The sequence below is a fragment of the Rhamphochromis sp. 'chilingali' genome (genome assembly GCF_963969265.1).
Source record: "Rhamphochromis sp. 'chilingali' genome assembly, chromosome: 16".
NCBI classification, from domain to species: Eukaryota; Metazoa; Chordata; class Actinopteri; order Cichliformes; family Cichlidae; genus Rhamphochromis; species Rhamphochromis sp. 'chilingali'.
The window spans coordinates 711,710-729,700 of record NC_137943.1 but is presented as its reverse complement, the minus strand read 5'-3'; the positions used below and the strand labels follow the sequence as shown (position 1 = coordinate 729,700).

At 48.5% G+C, this 17,991-nt stretch overlaps 1 protein-coding gene and 1 pseudogene across 6 annotated transcripts in view; both read left to right on the top strand.

Moving 5' to 3' along the window:
• depdc5 (DEP domain containing 5, GATOR1 subcomplex subunit) overlaps positions 1-17,527 on the top strand; it is a 25,286-nt gene extending 7,759 nt beyond the window's left edge. The window contains exons 23-43 of one of the 5 annotated variants that reach the window (XR_013969140.1): positions 334-469; positions 559-650; positions 1,364-1,420; positions 2,151-2,334; positions 3,893-4,053; positions 4,508-4,628; positions 5,186-5,353; positions 5,461-5,683; positions 5,785-5,921; positions 6,060-6,150; positions 6,338-6,400; positions 7,595-7,692; positions 7,906-7,986; positions 9,183-9,315; positions 13,609-13,708; positions 13,786-14,040; positions 15,397-15,566; positions 16,042-16,213; positions 16,290-16,423; positions 16,976-17,058; positions 17,130-17,178. Coding sequence is in view for 4 of the 5 variants with exons in the window: in XM_080861337.1 (XP_080717463.1) it covers positions 334-469; positions 559-650; positions 1,364-1,420; positions 2,151-2,334; positions 3,893-4,053; positions 4,508-4,628; positions 5,186-5,353; positions 5,461-5,683; positions 5,785-5,921; positions 6,060-6,150; positions 6,338-6,400; positions 7,595-7,692; positions 7,906-7,986; positions 9,183-9,315; positions 13,609-13,708; positions 13,786-14,040; positions 15,397-15,566; positions 16,042-16,213; positions 16,290-16,350; positions 16,976-17,058; positions 17,130-17,428 (2,885 nt within the window). In the remaining variant the exon portion in view is untranslated. Of the gene's footprint in view, positions 1-333; positions 470-558; positions 651-1,363; positions 1,421-2,150; positions 2,335-3,892; positions 4,054-4,507; positions 4,629-5,185; positions 5,354-5,460; positions 5,684-5,784; positions 5,922-6,059; positions 6,151-6,337; positions 6,401-7,594; positions 7,693-7,905; positions 7,987-9,182; positions 9,316-13,608; positions 13,709-13,785; positions 14,041-15,396; positions 15,567-16,041; positions 16,214-16,289; positions 16,424-16,975; positions 17,059-17,129 lie in introns of all 5 variants that reach the window. The other 4 variants (XM_080861340.1, XM_080861338.1, XM_080861339.1 and 1 more) reach the window with 4 other exon arrangements.
• Positions 1-17,991, top strand: part of LOC308413020 — a 219,212-nt pseudogene that overhangs the window by 160,801 nt on the left and 40,420 nt on the right. The gene's annotated exons all lie outside the window — the stretch shown is intronic.

The following is a 17,991-nucleotide window of genomic DNA, read 5'->3' as shown; positions in this document are numbered from 1 at the left end:
CCAGCTCGTGCTTCGTTTAGCGTGTGCTACAAAGAGCTGGAAATCCCGTTTATTTAATGTTCCAGTAAAGTTTGTGTTTGAGAAGTTCCCAAACATACACGTGGCAGAGGTCCAGGTGCAAAAACGCCTGGGCCGCCTCTGACACACCAGCTAGTCTCTGTAGAAAGTTAAAAGTATTAAATGGAAAAGCCGGCAGTGTGTCGGCGCTGGCTGCATCCGCACACGCCCAGGTGTCAGCCATGTTTCTTATCCCGCGTAACCTTCGTAGATGATCTAAATGGCAAAGGGCCAACGACTGATGCAGTGAGACTCAGACACACAAGTGTTCAACAGGTCCTTCTGGGGAGGCCATCCAGATCCATCATCAGACCAGGCAGAACATGGCGGAGCTGCAGGACAGCCAGCAGAGAGACCCCGCCCACACCTCTGCGGAGCTGCTGGAGCTCGCCTATCACGAGGCCACCGGAAGGTTAGTCACACTCAGCGGGCAAACATTTGTTCCATAAACAAAGCCCGGCACGCCGAGTGATCGCTGCTTTTTCTGCCTTTTCATTTAAGGCGAAGCACCTCCCGCCACGCAGGAGACAACGGCCTCTATCCCGCTGCAGGAGGGGAGGAGTTCACCGGAAGCCCGGGGAGCAACAACAGCGGTGATACAGCTGCTGAAGCCTGAGCGCTTATCAGTGCTCGTTACGCGTCACCCGAGCTAGCTGCGTTTATCCAGACCGAGCAGAAAGGATCTGTGGCAGTGAGCCGGAGGGTTTGGTTTGGAAAATGTTCTGAGACTAAAACCATGTTGTAGAGAAACACCATCTGTTTATGAAAAGCCGTCAGCGCTGCTGCGGTTTGTCCAGCTAAGAGCCCGCTGAGCGTAACCTTCATCACAGATTCATTCTGACCGTTTGGTTTCAGAGCGTCCTCAGCCCAACGCGTGGGACGGTTTGTCACATGGCGTGTTGGGATCAAAGGTGTATGTGAGGTTTAGTCACGTGTCACAGTGAAGCAGGGGTGTCAAACTCAAATACACAGAATTCAAAATGACGTGCCAAAACACCAACAGAGCATTCTGGGAGTTGTAGTATTAGCAGTACATGCACTGTATGATACTGGCAGGCCAGCTCTAATAGTAATTTTGTATGGCTTTCCGGGCCAAATGTAATTAGGCTGTGGGCCAAATTTGGCCCGCGGGCCAGAGTTTGACACCTATGCAGTGAAGACAGAAGCGTTAGAGCCTGCTGGCAGCATGTCCTCCATGTTTGTAGTTTACGTTTGATTTTTTCCAGAGTTCATTTCAGTGACTGTGTGAAGCCTGGTGCTGTGTGTTTGCACATGCAGGATAACACTGCTGTGTCTTTGTCCACAGGAACTTTCACCAACCGCAGCTCATTTCAGGACTTCTCTGCCGCTGGTGCCGATCCCAGTAAGTTCCAGTTGACTTTATAGAAATGAAATGGGACCAGTTGATGAGTATCACAAATTGTTTGAAAACTGCAGGTAGACTCTGGGATCATAAATATCTGAAATCTCCAAACTGCCACTAAAGCCCGAGCTCCCTGCGAGGGCTTTGGCGGCGAGTCTCTCCGGGGTCGGCAGATATAAACGATGTCACAGGTCACGTGGCGCCGGGTCACCCTCTCCCCGTCCTGCTGTTTTCTAGCTTTCTCTCAACACTTTCTGATGACGCAGCTGAAATGAATTCGCCGTCCTGTCGTCTTCGAACGCCGCGACCTCCTTGCTCTCTGCAGTGTGCTGTTGTTGCATGGCTGTGCAGAGCTTCTGAACCCATTGTTCACCTCTGTGTGTTTGCATGAAGGAGAACTTCACGCCTTTGCTAAGAACGTTTTTCACTTTCTTGTGAGCGATGCCATCACAGCCTGACCGTCACATGACCACAATCTGCATGTGTGATCGCTGCTGCGCACCGTCAGGCCCTCGGGAGCATCAGGCCACTGAGTAACACATCTCTTGTTTTTTCTTCCCCTCTTTTCCACTCTGTGTCGTTCGCACCTCCTCCCTGTCTTCACCCACCACGCTCCCTGATCCTTGCCCCCACATTTGTACCACTCCACTCTGGGTACCTGCATTTGTCTGTGCTGCGGGGATTTGTTGTTTTGCTGTGTGTGCGTGCGTGTGTGTGTGCGCGTGTGAAGGCCTGCTGCTATCTGCACCCCCCACAGTGCCCAGCTTCTGCTGCACAGTGGGAGTGGACTGGAAGTCCCTGACCACGCCGGCGTGCCTCCCGCTTACCACGGACTACTTCCCTGACCGGCAGACGCTGCAGAACGACTACACCGAGGGCTGCTACGATCTGCTGCCGCACAGCGACCTGGACAGGTAGGCTCCGCCCCGTCTGTAGGCGGGGTTTGAGGGTTTCAGGTTATGACCCGAACGAGTCAGAATCAGCTTCACTGGTTTACAGCTTGTACTCGAGGACACAGGGAGTCTCGGTGTTAGCTGCTCAGCCAGCTGTGGGGGTGGCTGTAGCTCAGGAGGTAGAGCAGGTCACCTACTGATCGGGAGGTTGGTGTTTCCACCCCTGCGTCCTCCAGTCTGCATGTGGGCAGGATACTAACCCCAAGCTGCTCTCCGATGCATCCATCGGAGCGTGGATGTTGTTTGACTCAGCTTGGAGTCAGTGTTTGGGAGACCGGCTGTGAGTGTGTGTAGAGCGCTCGGAGTACTCGGGGAGAGGAGAAAAGCTGTCTAAGAATCAGTGCTTTTACCACTGATACGAGTGTCCAGTCCACACAGGCGTGGGTCTAAACCACAGTTGGTATAAATAATAACTGAGTGACCCGAGTTTTTCTTCCTCGCCTCTGTCAGTGCGCCCCAGGGCGGCTGTGGCCACATGTAGCTGCCATCACCAGTGGGTGGATGTGTGTGTGAATGACTGGATGTAGTGTGAAGCACTTTGGGGTCCATAGGGACGGAGTAAAGCGCTATCCGGTTGTTCAGTCTGACGTCACCAGCCGTGTTTGGGTCTAAACTCCGCTGCAGGTCCATATATCAAACGATCACTATGGCATTACTGAGAGTTGAAAAACTGTCTAAAGTCTTTCATCTTTAATAAAATGATCAGCGTTCTGCTCTACCAGGTGTAACAATTGAGTTTAACATCCAGGCATCCATGAAAACGGAAGTTATGACATTTAACGGAGTTAGAAGTTAGCAGGGAGTTAGCTCGCTAGCTTCTACCTAAATACAATATAGCATGTCCTGACTGCGGGGTTTTGGAATCAAATTAAAACGTACAGCTCTGCTATCACTTCCAGCATAAATGAAGACAGAAAGCTAAACAGCAGTGACGTTTGTAGGGTTACTGAAGTTGGGCTAGCTGGTATATAATGATGTGCTACGTGACCGCTAGCGACACAGCTATGTTAGCATAATATAAACAAGCTAACTTTTTTTCCACTCGATAAAAGTTAACGTGAGTGTTCTCGGTGGTCAGGAACAAATGTAATCGCATGGCAGGATGCTGTAAAAGGACCAAACTTCAGCCAGGAGAACAACTGAGATAATCCATCCACAATATGAGGTTAGTCATTCATATACTGCTGCATGGGCTGGGCTGTAGTTACATCCTAAGGTTTTAAAAACTGAGCCTAAATAAATGATTAGTGGTAATAAAAGCCGAGGGAGGTCAACAGGGATCACTGACTGTTTTAGGAGCTTTTTGAGATTAAATAGAAGAAAATACATAACATTAAACATGTTAACAACACAAAAGCCATATTAAACGCAGACTACTTTAGACCCGGAAGTAGGATTCGTCACGTCATCACTGAACAACCGGATACCATTTCTCTGGTTAAAGAGAAACTTCGAGGTTTCCTGTCTACAATCATATTTCTGAAACAAGATGCGCCCTCCATCTTTGTTCTCCTGTCAGGCGTGAAGATGACGTTCCCGTGATGGGTGCATCTCAGGTGTTTGAGGAGTTCATCTGTCAGAGGCTGATGCAGGGCTACCAGATCATCGTCCAGCCCAATAACAGAAAACAGCAGCCCGCTGTGGCCACGCCCCTCGGCAGCAGTCCGCTGTACTCCAGAGGTGAAAGAACTCTTTGTAATCTATTACATCGTCATCATTAGTCTGAGCAAACACAGAGGAAGCAGAAACAAATAAAGCAGCCGTACTTTGTAGTAGTCTTCAGAGTATCTGTTTGTGTTTACAGCTGAAAACTGAATTTAAAAGTTTTGCTTTTTCAGTTTTTAGAAGAAGGCCGGCTCGAGGTATGTGACAGTGCGAGCTCTGTTTTCAATCACTGGATGGTGGGTGCACGTATGATGTTGGATGCTGTTCTTTCCAGTTGCACATTGAGTGCAGAGCCGGTCTGTAGATGAAGACGAAACGACGCGTCTTCTCTTTGGGCTGCAGCTGCTTATCTGTCAACCTTCAGTCATAATAACCGTAGAACAGACGTCCGTGTGCCAGCTGTGGCGTCTTAAAGAGAAACGCCAGATGTTTGTCACTACGTGTGACCCGATTCTTCTCGTGTCTTCAGGTCTGGTGTCTCTGCGTCGGACAGAGGAGGAGGAGAGCGTTTACTGGGTCAGCATGGGCCGCACCTTCCACAAAGTCTGCCTCAAAGACAAGATCATAACGGTTACTCGCTACCTGCCAAAGTGAGTGCACCCGGCCCAAATACACCAACACGAGAACCAGCAGGCGTGTCCTGTCAGAGCAGGGCTCTTAGTCCTGCGCAGGCCCCCCTCTGAGGACCCGTGCCTGGATCCACACTGACGTGTAGAAACAGACGGAGGCAGCAGCAGCTTTTGTTAATAAGTAATGAGATAAAAACAATAATTATTTGGCTAAAATCTAACTTTACTTTTGTGTAGATTGATAGCTTAAAGCAGTATTTGGAATTACTAAGTAGAAAAGTAATCCATTACTAGTAAAAGTAACGGATTAAGTGGTTGAAATGAACTGAATGTAACTGTTGGCTGAAGCTGGTAATTACATGTTGTGTACGATGGAGGTGATGGAGCCGTCTGAAGCAGAGCACGCGTGGTGACAGACTGAACTGGTTTAACTGGTCGCTGCGACTCCAGGACACTCTGTCTGCAGTTGTGAATGAACGAGCCGAAGAATCGTTGGCTGATGTGACGCGTGGAGACATACGTGAACTCATGTTAGCGCGAACGCCACGCTGGCACCAACAGCAGCTCGTGTGTTTCAGGTACCCGTACGAGTCGGCTCAGATCCAGTACAGCTACAGCCTGTGTCCTCCGCACTCTGATGCTCAGTTTGTTTGCTGCTGGGTCGAGTTTGGACACGAGAGACTGGAGGAGTACAAGTGGAACTACCTGGACCAGTACATCTGCTCTGGTGGCTCGGAGGACTTCAGGTAGCAGTGCTGTCGGGACGTTACTGTCCTGTTACCGTAGCATTTGAATAACTTCCCACATCGTGTATGTAATATGCACACGCCAGTCACTTCCTCTGCCTCCCCAGTTTGATTGACTCGCTCAAGTTCTGGAGAACTCGCTTCCTCCTGCTGCCGGCCGGAGGGGCTCGTCGGGTGGCGGATGGGGAGGGACACTGGGACGTTTACGGGGAGGGAGCGGGTGCTGGAGCGGGTAACAGCGGGGACTGGGTCCTGTTGGACGGCTTCATTCGTTTCCTGGAGGGTCTCAACCGTATTCGGCGCCGGCACCGCTCTGACAGGATCATCAGGGTGAGATTTTGATTGCAAGCACATCAAAGTGGAGCTTGTTACAAACCACTGATCTGCAGTGTTGTTGGCGCTGACGCATCGTTTTCTTATCTGATATGCAGCAGAAGAGTGCGCCCCTCAAAGGGCTCCAGGTGACCAGCCCGCTCTCTCCGTACCCCGCTGAGCCCGTGGCGCCACCACAGGGCAAGAAGGGCACGTCAGCCTTATCAGCCCTGCTGGAGATGGAGCAGAACCAGAAGTGCGTGTCCCCTGGACCTGTGGCTGTCTGAGCCTTGTATTACGTTCATGGTTCTTCACAGAACTTTAGGGCTATGTAATTATTCTGTGGTTTGCTGTGCAGCGTGTCAGTCTTTATAAATGTTGTGCTTCGTGTCAGGACACTGGAGGAGACGGCGAAGCCCTCAGCAGCCGTCGGTGACCCTGCAAGTGTGACCGCAGCTCCCACATACGTAGACAGCCCCCGCAAGGTGAGGATGTGTGCGCCCGGCAGAACACGTCCTTTTGCTTCACGCTGAGCAGACACGTGTGCGTTTATGGTGCTTTGGTGTGCAGCTCTTGCTTTCTCTCCTTCCATGTGCTTCCTGCCATCATCTGTTTGGTTCCTGTTGCTTTGGGTGTTTGATCCTGGCTTGTGTTCTTCCTGTATGCTGACAGGACGCGGCCTTTATTTTGGATTTTATACGTAGCCCTCGTTCCTCCTACATCTGTCACTCTCAGGTTAGTATCGGGGATGCTGGGTGTGCACGTGTGTGTCGTTTGCTGTGTCGCTGCCTGAGCATGCTTTGCAGCAGTGCTCGTAGTGATGTTTGCTGAGACCTCCTCGCACTGGGATCACGTTTGTTTGCATGTTTTATGGCTGCTTATTGCATTGAATCTAGTGTCAGATTAGTAATAATCCAGTGCAGTTTCTGTCACAGCCGGTTCTGCATCACTAACATTCAGTTTCTCAGCCCGTCCTGTTTCCTCACGTGGTGCCTGTACATGCAGATGTTTGATGGTGTGCACATGTCTGTTGTACCTGACCACATCTGTTCATGTATTGTCCTTACGCTGGTGCTTTCCATTAATGATGTACAAACACAGAGAGACCAACTATAGAGCAGGGGTGTCAAACTCGTGGCCCGGGGGCCACTTGGGGTCCATATATTGACATGTAGAAATTAGGGCTGTTAACGTGTTAACATGTGTTAGTCCGTCGTCACGGTTACGCAATTCAAACTGTCAACACAATGAACCGTCTGCAGCGCAGAACGACCCAAAATCCCTGAAATGCGTCTGTCAGAGTCTCAGGCAGTTTGTATGAAGTGCGTCCACTCCGCTGCAGACGGACTAACACGTGCTAACACGTTAACGTTGACAGCCCAGTAGAAATCTCCGTTTCTACAGTTTGAAGCGACTTTTTTGTTTGATGTTTTTATTCATGTTCACCATGAGCCGAGAGCACAAACATGCTGAGCCATTGGCTGTTAGAAAAAAGGTTTGTGTTGTTTTCCAATGTTTGACATTTAAAAAAACAAAACTACATTTTAGCTGAGCTTGTATCAAAGTTTCATCTCAACTCTTGTTTTCCAGCTGAGGAAAGCAGAAAACTGTCATTTAGGCCACAGCTTGGGATGAGGCAACTAAAACATTATTATCTGCAGCGTTGCCTCCAAGCACAGCTCCTGTGAGCTGCTGTCTCAGCACCTGAACACAAAGGTAGCTTTCCATCAGCCATGAAGCACACTGGGAATGACATCCTGTCTCATCCCGCTGTGGGAACAGATGACTTTGTGTTAAACGGCTCATTGCTGTGCAGACCCACACGCGTCCTTTGTGTCGGTGTGGCTGACACCGTCGGCATGTGCAGATACCACCAGAGTGACGAACAGTGTGTAATGTGGGAAACCTTTGTGACGTGTGCGACTGTAGCTGGCGGCTGAGACGAGCGAGGCTGCAGACAGAGGAGTTCAGCCCGGAGCAGCAGCGCAGCCTACAGGAGAAGCTGCAGCCTGCAGCACCGACGTCAGGTGACCTGCTCTTTTATGTACTCGGATACTTTAGAAACATTAAGCTCATCCAAGTTTTCATGAGGTCAACACTTGTCAGAAAAACAGTTTGTAGAATGTGGTTAAACTGAGACCGTTGCTTTTAGCGCCTCGTGTAGAGGAAACGCCCACGTTATTTTGTATCGTGACTTCAGTGCACGGAGCTGCTAATTCCACTCACTGATGTGTTCACAGTGGGCAGTCTGCAGCAGGAGTCCTCTCTCTGTCCTCTTCCTCCACACTCATGGAGATCCTGGAAGCGATCAAACATCCCACGTAAGATTCCTTTTTAATGTCTCCTGATTGTTTGGGACCAATGAGTCGGTACGATAACGGAGGAAAATCTATGAAACGTTAGCACGTGTGTCTCCCCGTGGGCCACTGCCAGCAGGAATGGCCAAAACTAACGTGCTCAGATAAAAACATACTTCAGGGTTCTTGTGGTCGCTGGATATCTGCAGGTGAGATAAGAAGAACATTTCTAACAATCTGAACTTCCAAATGAAAAGTGCCAGTTTGTTTCAGTCTAGGGCGGGGCCATATCATACCGTTCACGGTAACACCGGTGTAATGTTGGGCAACGATAAGAAAATGATGGCGATAGAATATAGGTAAAATGCACATGCGCAGTGCCTTTGTTTACATACGCACATGGCGGAAAAATCATGGCGGCGACGCAGAATGAGAAGAGCGAAAGTGGATCGTTGAGTGAAACCATGAACCTGAACTGGTTTGTAAAAATGCTGCAGCTTCACTGGTGTGGAACTGGTTTAGCTTTCGTCCGTCAGATACACAACAAAGCACTATTTTTGGTAGCGCATGCTAGCGGGCCGTCGTTATTACCATGTTGTTTGGAAAATACGGCGCACTTAAAATCAATCCTTTGATTTTTCTGAAAGTCGACAGAGCCCCTTATAATCCCGTGTGCCTTATGTATGAACTCTGGTTGTGTTTCGGGAAACGATTTTATGTGCACGGCGCTCGAAAATCTGTCAAATGTTTCAGTACGACTTTGCTGAGCTACGAAGCCGCACCGCTTGATGGATTGTGGGAGCGTTACGGCTATCGTAGGCGGAGCCTCGCGGAGTGATACGTACTGTGCTTCAACATAATGTTACCGTATTGTGTGTTTAACCTCTTTTTAAGTTTTGTGGATGTTATACATGGTTATGCTGAGGATGTGTCGGCCAGTTTCCACTGGAAATGCCTTTTGGTTAAACTGTCAGCGAGGAATTTGCACTGTTAAAGTTTATATAACTTTAATGCACATAAAAAAACAGCTGCTTGTTTAAGTGAAAATACATTGATGGGGTTTTTGCACTAATAAAGTTGTGGAGTTGTAAAGTATTTTGTCTAGGGTCAATTATATGGTTATCGCAAATTTTCAACTGTATATGGTGATGAGTATTTTTGGTCATATCGCCCTGCTCTATTACTCTCTGCAGTGATTTGTCTGTGTGGTTGCATTACAGGACGGGCGTACAGCTTCTCCCAGAGCAGAAGGGCCTGCCGCTCAACTGCTTTATCAGCGCAGAAGTGGTTCATTGGCTGGTCACTAACGTGGAGGGTGTGGCCACACAGGGGATGGCGGTGGATATCATGCAGGTAGGACTTCCTGGTGCCAACTTTGATTCAATGTGACGAGATGGAGGATGTTTGTTGCTGCTGATTAGAGTGTGAGTCATAACTGCAGTGTAGGCCACGCCGTTAGTTTGCAGCCTGCATGTGGCTCCAATAGTCAGATACGATGTAGCAAAGCTGTTTGTTAATGGAGGATCTGCGCCGCACCAGGAAGGACGGCCCCGCCGTGTTAGCTCAGCCAGGCTGTGAAGACGAGCACGGCAGATCTAAGCTGCTGCTTGAACCCTTGTGTTGTCCTCGAGTCATTTTTGACCCGAAAAGAAATCTTTTTCATCAAAAATGTGTTTTTTATTCATCAAATGGTCTGAAGATAACAGGAGTTATTCAGTACTATGCTATACATGATCGGAATAAGTTTTAAGTCATTTGATTTATTTATGGGGTTGTTATTGGATTTACTAACACCTGCTGTCCTCAGGGGTCAAAAACGACCCCAATGTGTTGCCAATGTGTTGCCAATGTGTTGCCAATGTGTTGCCAATGTGTTGCCAATGTGTTGCCAATGTGTTGCCAATGTGTTGCCAATGTGTTGCCAATGTGTTGCCAATGTGTTGCCAATGTGTTGCCAATGTGTTGCCAATGTGTTGCCAATGGCCACATTGTCACACCAAACTGCTTTCACACATCTTTGATCACTGATGTGTAACAAGAACAACAACAAGATCGTGGCGCAAGAGTTGGGACTAGTAAAGCGCTATACAAATACAGGCCACTTACCAACAACACAATTTGTTTACACAGCGCCAAATCACAACAACAGTCGCCTCGAGGTGCTTCATGTTGTAAGGTCGACCCTACAGTGATGCATACACAGAAAGTATGAAAAGTAAAAAAATTACCATGTTGTGGAAAATGATGAGCAGCAGAACAAAGCACATATTGTCCTCTAGTATAATGAGGAAGAATCAATGGTCAGGAAGATCCAGAGTTAGAAGATAAAGAAAATGTTGCCAATATTTAGAGCACATGCTACCCTTTCTCTGAAGAAGCCCCCACATCACCCACCCACAGGAGTGGAAGAAGGCTATGAAGTGAAATAGAAGATGTGTCAGAGGACTACACATCTTCCACTTCAGTTATGATGAAGATCAAGAAAGAGATGATGAGATGAGAGAGCCTTTATTTGTCAGCTGCAGGTCTTTTGCCCACAACCGAGATGACAGACCTTGCCGACCGTACAATACATACAATACAAACATCACATTGGGGAGACAGGTCAGGCGAGGACAAAAACATCGAAATGTGTAACACAGAAGGATAATACAGGAATGCACAGATATCAACACACCACAGCACAATAAACACAGACAGCAACATGGCAAAGAGTTCCAGTGTGTACATCTGATCTGGGACCGCTGCAATCTTCGACTGCGCCTCCAACTGACCCGATGTCCACATCAGAGGGGAGGTAAGCGTTGGAGGTGGCGTTGGATCCGGGGTAGGGAGGGTGATGCGTCAGTGAGTGCTTATCAGTATCAGTATCAGTATATGTATGTGTGTGCGTGTCCAGAGTTCAGCTGAGTCAGTGTCCTCCTCCCTGCTAGGCTAAGTAAACAGTCTTCCAGCCAACCCAGGTGGCCTTGCATGGAATGGGAAGAACAGTCTAAACACAGTCGTTATCAGGGAGTTGTTGTTCGGCTCCAGCCTTGAGCCCACGGCTGGTGCCGAAGGGGTATCCACAAAAGTGATGGAGGTTTTTACTTTAGTGCAAACAGCTCATATGAATTTCAAAGCAGTTCTACAGTCCAACACTGGTCTCTCAATCTCCCGTTGGAGAGCCGTGAGCTCTCATACTTGCGTTCTGTGATGTTGTCATTTCTTGTGCTCAAGGAGCCGATTCTGAGAACTCACAACCACAGTGAGCCTCCCCAAGATGTCATCCAGTCTGCACTCAGAGATCTTATTCCAAGCGAGCCCTTCTGAGATGTATCCAGTCTGCACTCAAAGATCTTATTCTGAGCCTCTCCCATCGTTTCAATCCCAGCGGGCAGCCTTGTGGGGGTTTGAACAGCCGGTTCCGCTTCCTTAATTCTTCGATAAGTCAGGGCCAAGCCAGCTCCGATCAACCAGAACCCTGTTACCATGGTTCCGAATAGTTAGATATCTTCAGCACTCAGGCTCACCCGAGCCCAGACTTCTCGTTGAGAAAGGGGTGTCAATTGCATTTAGGGACCAGTTGATCCAACCCATAATTCCTCTTTTAGGTTTTAGAGAACAGACTGTGAGAGAGTGTTCCAGGGAAAAGTAATACAAAAAACACGAGACTAGACAAGGACATAAGCAGGGAAGATAAGGGAGAGGAGAAAAGTGCGTTCGCCAGGTCCCATACTCCTTCAGTTGCTTTTCTACTCGAGCACTGAAAGCATTATACACCATGTATTCTGCTTCTATTCTGCTTTTTAACGTTCACATGCCAATGGATGCATCAGAGACCAAGTTGGGGTTCAGTAACTTGCCCAAGGACACCTTGGTAAGAACTCCAGACTAAAGCACACAGAGATTGAACCAACAACCATCCAATTAGCAGACGACCTGCTCTACAGCCAACTCAATGACAAACAAGGAGGGACAACGAGGGACTTCTTATGGTTTTCTGTTAACAATGGCTTTCTTCTTGCCGCTCTTCCATAAAGGCCAACTTTGTGCAGTGCACGACTAATAGTTGTCCGGTGGACAGATTCCCCCACCTGAGCTGTAGATCTCTGCAGCTCGTCCAGAGTCACCATGGGCCTCTTGGCTGCATTTCTGATCAGCGCTCTCCTTGTTCGGCCTGTGAGTTTAGGTGGACGGCCTTGTCTTGGTAGGTTTACAGTTGTGCCATACTCCTTCCCTTTCTGAATGATGGCTTGAACAGTGCTCCGTGGATGTTCAAGGCTTGGGAAATCTTTGTGTAGCCTAAGCCTGCTTTAAATGTCTCAATAACTTTATCCCTGACCTGTCTGGTGTGTTCTTTGGACTTCATGGTGTTGTTGCTCCCAATATTCTCTTAGACAACCTCTGAGGCCGTCACAGAGCAGCTGTATCTGTACTGACATTAGATTACACACAGGTGCACTCTGTTTAGTCATTAGCACTCATCAGGCAACGTCTATGTGCAACTGACTGCACTCAGACCGAAGGGGCTGAATAATTACGCACACCCCACTTTGCAGTTATTTATTTGTAAAGATGTTTGGAGTCATGTCTGATTTTCCTTCCACTTCTCACGTGTGCACCACTTTGTGTTGGTCTTTCATGTGGAATTCCAATAACATTGATTCATGTTTGTGGCTGTAATGTGACAAAATGTGGGAAAGTTCAAGGGGCCCAATACTTTTGCTGTGTGTGGGTGTGTTGATTCTTACTGCCATGCATCCAGCAGAGTCGCTACGGCCAGTTTATGACATCCTGAGTCTGGCAGGGAAGTTTTCATGCTGAAACAAGATTTATCATAGAAGCACAAAAGTGATATCATTTCATGATGAAGACACAATAGAAGATCATCAGGTAATGAGTTGGAATAAAGTTGAATAAATCCTTGAAACAGAGATGGATGATATTTTATACTTGTTGCTTTATAAACAGTCAAAGCAAACGGAGCCTTTTTGAGCCCAGAGGACAACAGATGTGATTAGAAGTAGTTTAAAAACAGCTTTCTAAATGAACTTTGACATAAACCCGTCTGTGATCATCTGTCAAAGCAGCCGACTCTGGCTGTGAAACAATAATCACAATAACTGATCATTAAATTTATTTTTTACCTGAAAACAAAGAAACATTTGGTATAAATCAGGTTTTATCAGACTTCGATTTGAAATGCAATAAAAATAGTGTCAAAATGTTTGAATTAAGTTTTAATTAAAAGTGGGGAAAAATCCACCTCATATTAATTAAGTATCAATCAAACCAGATGAGGACAAGTTTGACCCCTGAGGGCCACAGCTGTGATTATGTGCTGCCATTTAACTTTTATAAATGCTTCAAAGAAACCTTTCTCACTGGAGTTCAACACACAGCACTCTGTGGTTCATCAGACAGTCAAAATAATCTGAACATTTTCTTGTCTCGTTTTATTTTCGCTCAAAAACAGACGATACTTTATGTAAACAAGGTCTGTGGCCCTAAAATGCAAAGTGAAAGGTCAGTTTTGTGGTGAGGGTGACACCTGAGGGCCACAGCTGTGAGGAATCTGGAGGACATTATGAGGGCTCGGCTTGCAGCCACTCTCCTCTGTCCATGTCATCTGAATGTAGTGACCATAAACTGACTTCTATGTAGAAAATGTTGGATGAAGGTTTGGTGACGCACGCCTCGGGGGAAGCCATGCGCACCTTTGTCTACGGCTTCTACTTCTACAGGATAGTGGGAGAGAAGGACGGTGAGTGAACAGGCACACGGACAAACATCCTTTTAACTCGGCGAATACATTTTAAACGTGTGGTTATTCTCATACAGCCGTTTCCCCTGTAGGCGCCACCCCCCCGCTCTCCACCGCTGCAGGCGGGGGCTGGTCCACTGCAGCACTAGAGGATTTTTCCCTGTTCCAAAGAAAGTGGTTCGAGGTGGCCTTCGTGCTGGAGGAGCGGCGCCCCTGCGACCTCCCGGCCTTCCTCCTGCCCTGGCTGCCCAGCCGACCAGCTTCCTACGCAAGTAGGCACAGCTCCTTCAGCCGCAGCTTTGGAGGACGCAGCCAGGCCGCTGCACTGCTAGGTACACCCAGCCCGACCCACACCGTCTAATGCAGTCTGATGCAGATCGTACTGCAGCCTGCCTCAGGGGGCCGGCTGAGCCCAGCGTGTCACCAAAGGTGAACAGGCTGCATTTGTTTGGGGATGTTGGTCCAGTGCTGCACAAGCCAAAGGGGAAATCCTGAGTGCCTGTAGCCTCTGATAGTTATTTAGGATTGGATTATGGCTGTAGCATCACGGCCAACATCTGCTCAACTCTGCACCCTCCAGCTGTTGGCCTTGGATGCATCAACACTCGTGGTTTTCAGTTTGCACACATTTCCTTTGTTCCTTCAGTTTTTGTAGCAGCAGTCCTCACACACACAGACAACTGTAGCACAGCAGTGAATCGATGTGTGACTGCAGTCAGTGGCCCTGATGCACAGTGTGCTTCTGCTTCTTCTTTGCATGTATTTGCAGTTTTCGTAGATTAACAGACGATGCTGTACTGCACCCCAAACTGAAAACGACGAGCCTACATGTAAAACCCACAGACAAACATCCAAACCTCATTTACCATCATTCGTGTTTGTCCCTGACATCGTCCTCCCCCTGCGCCGTCACTGACACAGATGCAGGGCTCAGCTGGCCTCACGGGCGCCTGCAGATCTGCACGGGACAGCTGGCGTTGTGTTCTGCAGTGCATGCACACTACCTGTAGTTCTAATAGTATCCATGTGATCAAATAGCCCCCTCAGTGCATGCTGTGTGGTTAGTGCATAAGCAGCAGTAGTTGCACTGGTGGTGTGGAGTCTCGGTGCACGCTGTGGTGTCAGTGGCTGTGGGTTACTAGTGCTGTGGTGTGCGTTGTCCTCACCTGTCCCTCTGCTGCCTGCACTCATGCTTGTTTCTTGCTTCCTGCAGCCATTAAATGCATCATTTGTTAAAACATTGCTGTTTTGCAGCTGGACTGGCTTAAACTTTGCATCCAGGAGCTGGAATAATGCGCCCGTACCTGGAAACATGAATGTTAGCACAGTGATAAAGCTGGTGCCAGTTTGCAGAGGTTCCTGTATCTGTGCAGCCATGTGCACTAAACGGTCCACATCTGGAGCTTCAGTCTTACATATAAATATTCAGAATTAAGAAACAAAAATAGTATATCAACACATTAGTTGGTAATAAGTGCTGGCTCACATACCAGACTGTATATGAATACTTATTCAAAGCTGGTGTGTAATCTAGAAAACAGAGCGTCAGTCAGTGTCGATCCAACCTTGGAGGGTCGTCCATGAAGCCGTCAGCAGCTGTGCTCTTCATCATGCCTCAGCCTCTCCTTTTCTTTGCTGCTTTGTCTCCCGTCTTCCTGTTTTCCCACCCTTGTCCACGTGTCCTGTAGCTGCTACAGTTCCAGAGCAGAAGACGGTCACTCTAGACGTGGACGTCAACAACCGCAGTGACCGAACTGAGTGGTGCAGCTGTTATTACCACGGCAACTTCTCCCTCAACGCTGCCTTTGAGATCAAGCTGCACTGGATGGCCGTCACTGCTGCAGTGCTCTTTGAAATGGTAAGCACGTGTCCTGGTTCAAAGCAGCGCTGCAGTCAAAGCCAGCGTGTGCATCCCTCTAACGTCCAAACTGCAGCTCAGCTCTGTTTGATGCATGGTGTGCACAGAGTATACATGCAGTATGTACATGTGCTGCTGTAGCAGAATAGAAACATGAATGCTGTGAGAGCACAGACACTGTCTGTGGGAGTGTCACTGTGTCATTATGTGATGAATGAACCACACCGAGGGGAGACAGGCCGAGTAAAGTGAATCGTTTGTGTGGCTGTGCACAGTGACGCTGCAGGTCGTACGTTTGAGCTCCACAGAGAACAGCTACAAACACACCCGCTGCACTGGAGCACAGTGACGGTGTGACAGATTTACTGCTGTGCTTTGAGAGTGTGAAAAATAAGAGCCGTCAGGCAGCCATAATCTTTACATGAGCCCAGAGGAAGTGTCTGATTCACAGGTTTTAACGGTCACTGTCCATCAGGTCCAAGGCTGGCACAGGAAGGCGGCGTCCTGTGGTTTCCTGTTGGTGCCGGTGCTGGAAGTTCCCTTCGCTCTGACGTCCTGCCTGTACGGAGACCCGCTGAGAGCGCAGCTCTTCATTCCTCTGAACGTCCACTGCCTGCTGAAGAATGGCAGCGACAACCTTTTTGAAGGTTCCCGCCTCTCTGAACGAGTCTTTCGTGTGCGTCCATGTGGCTCAGTGACAACATGTGTCCTGTCATCACACAGGGTTTGAACCGGAGACGTACTGGGACAGGATGCAGCTCTTTCAGGAGGCCGTCCTCTACAGGTTGTAGTCGCTGTCTGCACTGTGCTGTCAGTTACACATGGAGCGCTGCGTTAGCTGCTGCAGGGCTAAACATGTAAAGAAACATGCATTACTCTTCTGTTGCTTCTAGTTTTGACACGCAGGCTTCTGTGATCTGTTAGAAACACTCCACAGCGTTAGATTCATGAATGTTCTGCTCTTTGTTTCAGCCATTTCAGTGTTTCTTTGACTTCCTGTTATTCTATCGACCTACGGCTTTATCGTGTTTGAATCTCACATGTAAACCTTGGCTGACCCTGTTGCGCTAACTTGACGTTGGATACAAGCCGATTAGCTTTAGCTGCTAACTCTAAACATGGTTACTTATAACAGCCGTGAATCTAAACGGACAGACTCGAGTAAACACGAACACGTGATGGGGCAGGAGATGAAACGATCAGAAGCTGTGTGGAAGAAAGAGGCGCTTGCTTCATGTTACTTTCCTGTGAGGTTTGTGCTCTGTGGCAGCGTGAAGCCAGCGCTCATCGTGTCGTTCTACGTTTACAACTCGGCCCCTTTCCTGAAATCAGACTTAGAGTTTAGGATTTTCAGCTTAACGTTCTCCATCATGCTTCACTTTGTGTGAACACTGTACTCTTTCTACCAGGTTTGGCTTCGTGCATGACAAGTTTTCTGCTTCCACCTTTAATTTCCCGTCTGAGAACAAGCCTCAGTACATCCACGTCACAGGTTAGTCCCGTCACAGCACAGACACCCACTGTGTTTGTGGGAAGCTGACCAGTTTCACCGCCTCGTTTCAGGCACCGTGTTCCTGCAGCTGCCGTACGCTAAGAGGAAGTATTCGAGCGGGCAGCAGCGCCGCCGTAGAAACTCCACCACCTCCAACAGCCAGGGCCCGTTCGGAGGGGAGGAGAGGGTGGGCTACTACTGGGCCTACAACACCATGCTGACCAAAGCGTGGAGAACCGGAGTGCTGGGCGACGAGCGGCTGGCGGACCGGCTGCTCAGAGACTTCACCGACTTCTGCAGCAACAAAGACAACAGACTTCAGAGCTTCTGGGACGGCTGCCAGGAGAAGATGAACGCCAGCGCTCCCTGACAGCAGCGTTAAAGCCGCGCTGCGCATCGCGCTGCCTGCTGAGAGCTGCTGCTGGCAGCTCTGCAGCCTCACAACAGCAATAAAACTACACAATTCAAAGCTTCGTGTTGTTTGTCGTTATCACAGATTTCACATGAACCTGTTTGTTTGTTTGTTTTTACATTTAATCGTTTGGTTTTTCCCATTTTCACACTTTCACCTCCGTCTTTCACATTTCGTCTTGCGGACGTGATTCATTCCTTTATTTCGGGATCTCGTCCCATAGATGGCGGTGACAGCACCTCTGTCATAGAGCTCAGCAGCAGCGGCTACATGTCGCTGATGGAGGGCGGTCAGCATCTGTGGTGACACTGGAGATGGAGGAAGCACCAAGAAACAGCAGAGCCGTTTGCTTGGGTGTTGATGGAGTACAGGAACTGCACCGTCTACAGCAGGGGTGTCAAACTCAAACACACAGTGGGCCAAAATTCAAAACTGGAACAAAGTCGCGGGCTAACGTTAATATTTATTGAAATATATTTATTCCTCCAGATATGAGAATGAATCTTTTCTTATGGACTCAA